This window comes from Homarus americanus, unplaced genomic scaffold (assembly GCF_018991925.1).
Source record: "Homarus americanus isolate GMGI-L3 unplaced genomic scaffold, GMGI_Hamer_2.0 scaffold52806, whole genome shotgun sequence".
Classification (NCBI taxonomy): domain Eukaryota; kingdom Metazoa; phylum Arthropoda; class Malacostraca; order Decapoda; family Nephropidae; genus Homarus; species Homarus americanus.
Genome location: NW_024720773.1, coordinates 10,838,356 through 10,848,384, shown reverse-complemented (window position 1 = coordinate 10,848,384; position 10,029 = coordinate 10,838,356). Strand labels below are relative to the sequence as shown.

Here is a 10,029-nt window from a genome sequence, read left to right as displayed (position 1 = left end):
CTCACTCTTACATGGGAGATTTCAATGTGAGTGGAGGAATGATCTTTTAAACACCTACAATACTTGCTTTTCGCCGCCCTGTCCTCGTATTATAACCGAGACCCTCAATTATGACTAATCTAATATAACCTAACCTAATCTAACCTAATCCAACCTAACCTAATCTAACCTAATCCAACCTATCCTAATCCAACCTAATCTAACCTAACCTAATCCAACCAAACCTAATCTAACCTAATCCAACCTAACCTAACCTCAGCCAAGATATAACTATGAAGAATATTCTGAAAATTTGTGAACAACTAAGTGACGTATTCCCTGGGTGGTGAACTAACCTTTCTCCACTTATAATTGATCAAACTGTATTTAACCCCTTGAGTATACGGTGAACTTAACCATTTTGAGTACAGTGACATAACCCCCTGAGTACAGTGACATAACCCCTTGAGTACAGTAACATAACCCCTGAGTACAATGACACCATCTTGTAGAAACACACATGGGAAGATATAAATAACTTAAACGGAGAGAGAGAGAGAGAGAGAGAGAGAGAGAGAGAGAGAGAGAGAGAGAGAGAGAGAGAGAGAGAGAGAGAGAGAGAGAGAGAGAGAGAGAGAGAGAGAGAGAGAGAGAGAGAGAGAGAGAGAGAGAACGAATAAACACAAGATGACCTCTGGACGAATCAAAGGTGGGAGAAAGCTTAAACAGAGACGACACACGAAGCCGTAATGACGAGGGGTGAAAGTATGCTGAAGAAAAAAGAACAGCATTTCGTATATATTCAGTTAAAGACACGATGAACAACAACAACGTCAACAACAACAACAACAACAACAATAATAATAATAATAATAATAATAATAATAATAATAATAATAATAATAATAATAATAATAATAATAATAATAATAATAATAATGTCAGCATGCCTTAACCTTTCAAGGATGTTCTGATTGTACTGCGCATGCCCAGAGATCCTTTTCAACAATCTCCAGACGACACACCACCGGAACATGATCAGTATTGCCAGGTCTGTTTCAGGTGCTGGGCGAGGCTTCTTGAGGTCAGTAGGCGGGTAGGCGTTTGGCTTCCTCTGGCCGCAAGTTAGTGGTGCTGGTGTCTGATAGGATACGTCGATGATATCAGTCTGATAACGTATGTGCACTTAAATACACACACACGTACACATACCCCACCCCCACACACACACACACATACCGCCGACACACGTACACATACCCCCCCACACACGTCAACGTCCCAAGAGTAGCATAAAACTTTCTCGTCTGGCGGAAACTCGGTCACCCTCTGTTGTCTGGTCAGTACTTCTCCGCCTGGGGCAGTGGTGGATGGGCGGGGCGGGGCGGGGCGGGGCACAGGTGGGGCAGTGGAGAATGGACGGCAAGAAAAACGTATGACCACGGATATAAAGGTGAGGGATATAGCATGAACAAAAAGATAAACATGAAAGAAGAAATTAAAAGAAACGGGGAAGAGGCGACGGGAGGTGATGGGAAAGGAGGGAAGAGAAAGGAGAGAAATGGGAAGGAAGGGGGTGGAGGTAAGCGAAGGATAGGACAACTCCCACCAACAATTGTCCTACTTGGGTGACTTTCTCCCTGTAGCGCCCCGTCTCACTGCCTATACCACCCCCACGAATTCCTCCACACCTAACGTGACCACCATAACAGTTTTCTACCAGCCGAATATGAACGATACTATGATATTTTATTCTTTAGTAAAACTGTAAATAGAAAAACTAAGAATTCTATACCTACGACCTAAAGCTCCCCCCTATCCCGAGATATATACAACCAACCCGTATATAAACATTGGGTGATTCAAAAAGTTTAAAAATAAAAGATAATATTTAGTGGTGACATAATGAAGCTCTCTACAATAATAAGCTCGCGAGTGTATGTTTTTGTACAGAAGATTTCACACGTACTTGGTGCAGACAAGCACTGAGGTCTGTGAGAAGTAATTAAGGCGGTCAGATTTCTTTTTTACCCATCACAGTATTGTACGAGTATATTTTTAGCTCTTAGATAACCCAATCGTCACCCATCCTACTCGACTGGTTTTAGGATACGGTTTACAATTGTGTTCTATGTTTTAATGTATTACTACGCTTCAACAACTAAGGTATTTATTAAGTCCGTATTCTAGATTAATAAATAAACTAATCATCAAAAATAACAATAAAATCTTTCTCATTTTTATTTACTTATTTTTTTACTTCCTAGGCTGGATTTTTTTGTCTTTGTCCTCGCGTGATGTCATACAGTACTCTCGCCTCCTTCAGCACCACCGTCCTCTCAACTACACTTTGGTCGCGTCTTCCCGGTTCACGCCCTAACTTTACACAGCATAGTGACCAAAGAGAAGGCCAGGGTTGTTTTCCTCCTGATGACGTTACCAGTTGTTCTGCAGTTCTCTTACACAGTAAATAGCTCACCCAAACACCTCTGTCTTCCTGTTCTTAAGTTATAAAACAAAGCCAGATTAGTACCTGTCATTATGAGCGTTAAGGCACCCTTGAAAATATAACTCTCACGCAAGAAAAACAACACCAGTTAGGTCAGGAAAGGCAGGTATTGGGGGCTGTAAACTCACTCATTGTTGAACAGGTTTCCAGGAGGACTTCTCACCAAATTCCCCAAAATTTCACTGATCTCGAAAAACAAAACAAAATAACTTTCACCTGCATTTCCTGGGTCGAGGTACACAGTCTCTCACCCTTGTCTGATGAAGCCTGGCCTCTATGATACAAGGAAGCCAAATAGATGTATTCCTTAACCTAAGTCTGTTGTAACGAGTCAAAGTTGTTCTAAATTACCAGAAGAAAAATTAACATTATCTGAAGTGAACTAACATATTTTACCCATTAGTTAAACAATAAAGTGATGTTAAAATGTAAAAGAATAACCCCGCACCCCGCCAGTGTATAGTGATTATAAATATTGTGTACGAGAAGTCTGTGACAAGTTGAAAAGAAAACCAATAACAACCAAAAGCTGATTACACAAACTGCATACGTCATGACACACACACACACACACATGTAACCCGTATGTAGATGTTATCGCTTGAGTCTTATTATTATTATTTGATCTATATATATTTTATCACAATTAAGCTGTTAATCTGAATGTAATAAAGCAAAAGGTTGTGGATGACAGGCACAAGAAGGTGATAACTCTGGAGGCCACAGTTGCCCACCAAACACTCCACTTAACGCACAACGGTCATTTTTACCCCATAATAAACACCAAGACACAAACATGCACAAGAAAGGTGCGAGGCAACTTTCTCTTTTGTGAGGGGGAGGTACGGGTGGGGGAGGGGCAGGTGGGGAAGGTACGGGTGGGGGAGATACAGGTAGGGGAGGGGCAGGCAGCAGAAGTGTACCAGCTTCGCGGTGGGAAGGTTGAGCTCCCCCACACCGGCCAACACACACTGCCGGTCACACTCTCACAATCCAGGCAGGCACCCAGCACAACCTCAGTCCACCAGCAGGAGCTCTCACGCTCAGCCGCGCTCCGCCACCCACCTCACGGTGAAGCAGCTTCACCACACTTTAGATCGCACCCTCGTGAGGGGCTGTCTACCCGCTGAGCGTCACGCGGGACTTACATATTTCTCGATTATCTAATGAACTTGTGAACGTGACGACGCTATTGTGAGGTACCTAGTGATAGAGTGTTACTTCCCAGAAACAGCCCAGGACGTACAGTACAGTGCTTGAACGGCCAAATATATTGTATCGGCGAAGGGGTCAAGATGTCCTGCATATACGTGTAGACAGGACCTTCAAAAGCATCACTGAAGTGGGATACCAAGGACTGACCAGGATACCAAAGACCAAAAAGTTTATTCATTGACACCAGGATTACATTGACCTACACCAAGGGGCGATCGGCCCTTCCTGAGCTGCAACACACCACAACTAAGGTCAGTTACCATGTGTACAACAGGCTAGTACACAGGTTTAGGAAAAGGTGGAAGTGTAGGAATTATCTCCAAGTAAATTTAGCGTCAAACACAAGGCGCTTAAAAGTCGGGGAGGGGGGGGGTATTTTGTGGCCAGCCAAATACGATTTGTTTACATTACAAGGTTCAATTTAAAGATCCTATCTGAATCGCCGTTTGCCGATCAATACCTGTTGTCTTTGTACAGGTGCAGCCAGCATATCTGTGACTGCTCGACTAGAACGATTCGCGGTTACAAGAAATAGATTCAGTCTGCCTTCCCGAGCCAGTTTTGAGACGAGTCATGGCCTGAGCAACTATATAAAATATTCTGGTACTGTCCAAAATTCCGCGACTTACTTACATTCAACAATAAAGCTTTATATTATCTTAAAGTTTAGTTACCATATATATTTACTGGAGGATTTTTACGGTTTCAGTCTAGCTGTTATTGCTTTCTCGAGTGATCCTCCCCTCCCTTTAACCCCCTAATCTATTTAAGGGATGGCTGATCCTCTGCTTCACTAGGACAGGCGCTTCTGGATATCACACACACACACACACGAGTATATGAAAGAGAACCTAAGTGTTGTCGTCATGGTCGTCATCAACATAGAAGCTGGAATGTAAACAAACAAGGGAATTCACGTACCACTGAAAATATACAAAGCGGTGTTCCTTGTGGTGACCTTCTGATGTTGTATGGTGACTTGAACTTTTAATTGGTGATTTTATAAAATTCTTAACTGGTGTTATTTGTGTTATGTAGTTCAGGTGTTTTTCCGGTTTTAATTTGAAGTATTTAGTTTGATCAGGTGTTATGTGTTCAGGTTTTGTTTGGTGTTTGGTGATGTACTTTGGTGTGTGTGGTCTTGTATATGTGGGGGTTACAACAACAACAGCTGAGTGTATAAAAAAAATGCTGAGACACATGAATGCTTTATGTAAGGGATGTGAGAAGTGACGATGATGACAAATGGTGTGGGTTTTGGTTGATGGTACTGTACAGTCTCGTTCAAGATTCTTTGAACACTGCTGGAGACAACTGGCAACTCAAGGCCGTTTGTTTACTATAGTAGGTAAAAAATTATGAATAAATGCAAAAGTGATCGGTTACTGAGTTCCCCGTTGTTTAATTTAATTTGTTGGGCTTTATTGCTACGTGCTATAGTAAACAAATGGCCTTGAGTTGCCAGTTGTCTCCAGCAGTGTTCAAAGAATCTTGAACGAGACTGTACATTATAAGGAGGAATGTACTCGTAAGACTCCATGAATCTTGTGATAAAAAGAACAAAGTTACACATATAAGATCCCTTAAAGGAAGAGAGCGAGTAGGAATATGGTTAATGGTAAATTAATCATGACGTGGATGATATTTTTAAGTAAGATTGTGGATGACACTTAAATTATGGGATGATGAGTGTATGTTGCAGTGGCCAGAGTGGTGGATGATAATTCCTAATAAAAAAACCAATACAACAAAGAGTGATGGATGGTAATTGGTGAGTCTATTAACTGATAATGTTGCTCATACTGACATTTTTTTCTCACAGACATGTGGTGTGGAAGGGTGCTTGCAGCGTTGTGGGCGGCATGGGTAGTGCAGGCGGAGCCAGAGGGACGAGGACTAACTTGGGCAGCGGTGATGGGTGCTCCCCCCGAGAGGACCCCATATCTTGAGCCACGGCCCTTCATGGAGAATGACAACACTGCCTACTATGATGATAGCAGTGACCAGTTTTTTGACAACCCTGACTATGTGTATGTAGATACAGAAGATGCCAGCTACAAGGAACCACTGGCACCGGTGTCAGAAAAGGAAGGTGATTCCTCTCAGGTTGCTGAGCGACGCACCTTTGATGTTCTTTGGCATGCCTTTATGGATCAGAACACACCACAGCAGGAGCTGGGTGATAGGCCAGCACGCGAGACAGCCACTCGTCGCCCCACACTTATTGAGGCTGTTTTCAAGACCATTGATGACCACATAGTGAAGGACCTGGAGCAGTGGACAACATATTCATCCCAGTCAACCACCACACCACCACCACCAAGAATCCCTACAGCCACTGCTATACAACAGGCCTCACCTGACAATGATGAACTATTGTTAGTGACGGATGAACAAGGGCGGCAGCACATTGTTAGTGTTAATGATATTGTTAACTCACTTGGTCACCTTGATGAGAAAACGTTGACTGACCTGATACTGCCTCCTGATGAAGGTGCTGCCTCTGTCAGGTCCACTCGCAGGACTCTCCCTCCTCTGCCTCCTTCAATACTGCCAGAAACCAACCCTGCCCTGCCTCAGGGAGTGCCACTCCTGTTAGGCACCACGGCAAGTGATAATGCGGCTGTTGAACGACCACAGAGGCATACAGGCCCCACCAAGACTACCACTGATAATGAAGAGGTGTATGTGGTGCAGGATGAAAATGGAGAATTGCAGCTTATCACTCTGAATGACATCTTAGCTTCTCTGGGACAGCTCGACAGCAACAGTGTGAATGAGTTGCTCTTCAGCCAAACAGGTGGAGCAACTATTCCCTCGCGCGCAGAACCATCTCCACCTCTGTCCTCACCACCAGATGCGACTACAACTTCCACAGCGTCTAAGAGTTTAGCGTCTATCTCAAATCTTAATAAGAATGGGCCCACTCGGGCCAATCCTTTCACATTCCCAAATGTGGCTAGCAGCATCAGTGTTGGCGATCAAAGAGGATCTGCTGTGCCTCGGAAACAAGTGACCAAGAGTGCACATCCTTCCACCCACTCAGGTCCACAGCGAACTGATGGAATGATTGTGCACACCGATGAAGACGGCAACATTCACATCACCCCTGACCCAAGCCAGCCACTCAATATTCAGAACATCATAGCAGTAGCGGAGCAAACAGCAAACCAAGCTGCAAGTGAACCCAGACCAACTATACGCACTAATATCCTGCCACAACATAATGAAAAGGTACAAAATACCCACAGAGGACAACAAATAATGTCCTTCTTAACTGGTGAAAGGAACGCCAAACTCCCTACCACAACCCAGCCCATTGTGTCGCAAACAGTGGCCCCAACTCAACATCATCGTGGTATAAATTCTTTCCATCAGTCCCTGCTGCAGGCTCTCCAACAACAACCTTCAAATAATCCTATAGTAAATCCATTAGCGCAGTATAGAACTTCCTCGTCCATTCCACAGCCTTTAGTTCAGTCTGTAGCAAATCCTGTTGTACAACCTGCAACACAAACTTCAGAAGGGGGATTTGGTGCCACGATATCTAGTATGTTGTCTCGTCTGATCGGTTACCCCGAAGAACAGCAACAAGTAGTACAGCAGCCACAACTTGCACCCAACCCATCAGACCCTGAGTTTGTCAATCTGGTGGTGCAGCAACAAGCACGTCAAGGTCCCAATGATCTATTTGGCTCAGTAACTATACCACTCCCTAAACCCATTCATTATCAGCACACACAACCAGCTCAGTTTGCAGTTACGTCCCAAAACCCCAACCAGGCCTCTTCTAGAGTTGGAGGGGAGCCTCTCCCATCCATCCTGTATAATCTATCTCCAGGAGTCAAGGAGACACTCAGGAGACAAATGAACGACAAGCCCCAGTTTAGATTTGCAAGAACCCAGCAACAAACATTTCCACAAGCCAGGTCGAGAATGGACACCGGCTTTGTTGACACTCTCAACCCACAAGAGGACTTAGTAGCCTCAGCAACCACCTCACCAAAGATTTACCCCTCAAAATTAACCAGCTTGCCTCCTGCACTCCTGAAACAGTTGATCAAAGCAAGACTAAATACTCTAGTAGATAATGTCCAAGTGGCTCCCTCTGTAGCTCCGAGACCCACCGTGGACCACACCAAACCACGTGAGCGCAGTTCTTATGCCGAAATACCGTATGCCAGTAATGACTATGGTTACGGAGGGTACGGCCACGATTACTCTCATGTCGAAGTGGATAAAAACCGGAAACTCTTCGATATCTTCCTCCTCGCTGATATGGTCAAAGTGCATAAAAGGGGTAACGATAACTTGTCAATCAAGGCACCAAAGATTGGAGATGCCAGCAAATTTGTGGACACACACAGTCATCGCTATGGCTACCATCGTTAGCCTCACAGTGAGCTTCAGAGTGTAGTGTAAAAGACAGTATAAATGACACCAGTGTAGTGAAGAAATAATTAGAAACACTAAATCTATATTGTACTGTACTGTATGTTAATGGTACTCCACAACTGCTATGGCAGGACATCTGTTGATTGTTAGTAGATTAAACTACCAATGGTTGTTTTAGATTACGGTCTTCCAATTCCCCTTCAGTTGCTGGTAACAGTGGTGTTGTGGTGTTCCTGCTAGCACCTGATGTCAGTCAGCTGTGGATACCTTGCCACACATTACACCAAATGAAATTGTATTTATTTGTAGGATAGAAACACGTGTACAGTACTGCAGTATTTTGTTATTGAAGACAAGTATTGTACCGTGCATATTTTATAATAAAATGATAAAAATCTTATCTTGAACATCTTTTCCTCCTTCAAGTAAGTGATTTTGTAAAGGCACAACAACTTTTGCTATCACCTACACCCAGGTTTTATATCTGCATATAATGTAACATTATTTCTCTCAAACACTTGGGTAGGATGGCATCACTACAGAAGTATACAGGAAACAAAACACACTGACATTAATACAACTACACACGCAATTATAAACTTTCTGAAATCTCACACCAGTAATACTGTATTCTCAAGAAAAAAATGGTAGCCCTAACGCCCCCCTAACTGTGTGCTCTCACTCGTGAAGAAATGTTTATTCCCTTTATGTTTTTGACCTTATGATACAATTTTGTATTTTCATTTTTTGCATATTCTGTATGAACTATTTTGTGTACAAGTAACAGTGAAAAAAATACTTTGGTAACGCTGATCACTCGCCGCCTATAATTTTTATTTGTGTATATTCTGAAATTTAAATAACATGAAAACTAAATAATTAATATAGAACACTACACTACACTACAGTATGTAACTACAGTACAGTATTCTCACTGGAGACAGGAACTGTAGAGCAAACACCAGACATTTCTGAAGTCTTAATAGCCACTGTAATTAATAAAGATGTTCTATCCTGTCATATTGGTCCATTTCTGACATATTTATTGGATAAATTTACTGCCACAGTCTACTTATTAGACATGCAATTCTGTCTTGGAATACAATACAATGCCTCTTACAGAAATATTAACTAGTTTGTTTTGTATGATTTGAATCCTTCGATACTGAGCTCTGGGTGATGACAGCATCCATGAGCTAAAACTGGACAATGAGTACAGAAAAAGATCAACACACCCAGACAGTTGACATAATACAAACGCTATAAAGAGCTGCCACAGGGATGCTGGGAGCGACAGGGAGATGTTTACTTAAGTTTCCCATTAAGTCTAATTTTTCGCTTTCTTTTATTAATGTCCAGTCTCATTTTCTCTTACAGTACTAAAACAAAGCCTAACTCATCTATATTTTCTGTGATGCAAAAAGCTAGTTAGCAGTTGGCGATCGTTATAGTTCTCAGTCTTTGTTAAGTGTTATGAATGTTATGAATGTTAGTGAAGTTGACGAGTAAAAAGAACGTTACAAGGGATCTATTAAACATTCCCCTACCCATATCCTCTATTTGTCTATCGGTAACTATCAACTATCAATTTTTCCTCCATTCCCACATACTGAATCCTCAATTGATCACACTGCTCTACTCTTATTATAAATTCCTTGTATACACTTGAGTCATCTGGTTCACCCATCCCTTACATTATAACATACAAAATAACTCAACAGCCACAATAAATTCTCAACCATTATCCAATTTTAAACTTCTGGGTTCATCTATTCACTTTCATGAACTGTCCTTCCTTTTTCTTAGCAATATTGATCCCCTCTATCTAATAAGGTCAAACTCCTATTTCTCCCGGGTTGTATTTGGTTAGATACAATTATGATAGAACGATTCTACGCCAAAATTTGCTGATTATATTTAATGTTTGGGTT

The 10,029-nt window shown here is 42.3% G+C and overlaps 1 protein-coding gene across 2 annotated transcripts; it reads left to right on the top strand.

Moving 5' to 3' along the window:
* Positions 1 to 3,407: 3,407 nt before the first annotated feature.
* On the top strand, positions 3,408 to 8,498 carry LOC121861074. Of its 2 annotated transcripts, none has more exons than XM_042358618.1 (2): positions 3,408 to 3,949; positions 5,526 to 8,498. In XM_042358618.1, exon 2 carries the CDS (start codon positions 5,528 to 5,530, stop codon positions 8,093 to 8,095), a length of 2,568 nt encoding a protein of 855 aa, XP_042214552.1. In that variant the 5' UTR covers positions 3,408 to 3,949; positions 5,526 to 5,527; the 3' UTR covers positions 8,096 to 8,498. The 2 variants fall into 2 exon arrangements, with proteins under 2 accessions (XP_042214552.1, XP_042214551.1); XM_042358617.1 differs by having other exon boundaries at positions 3,408 to 3,954.
* The last annotated feature ends 1,531 nt before the right edge of the window (positions 8,499 to 10,029 follow it).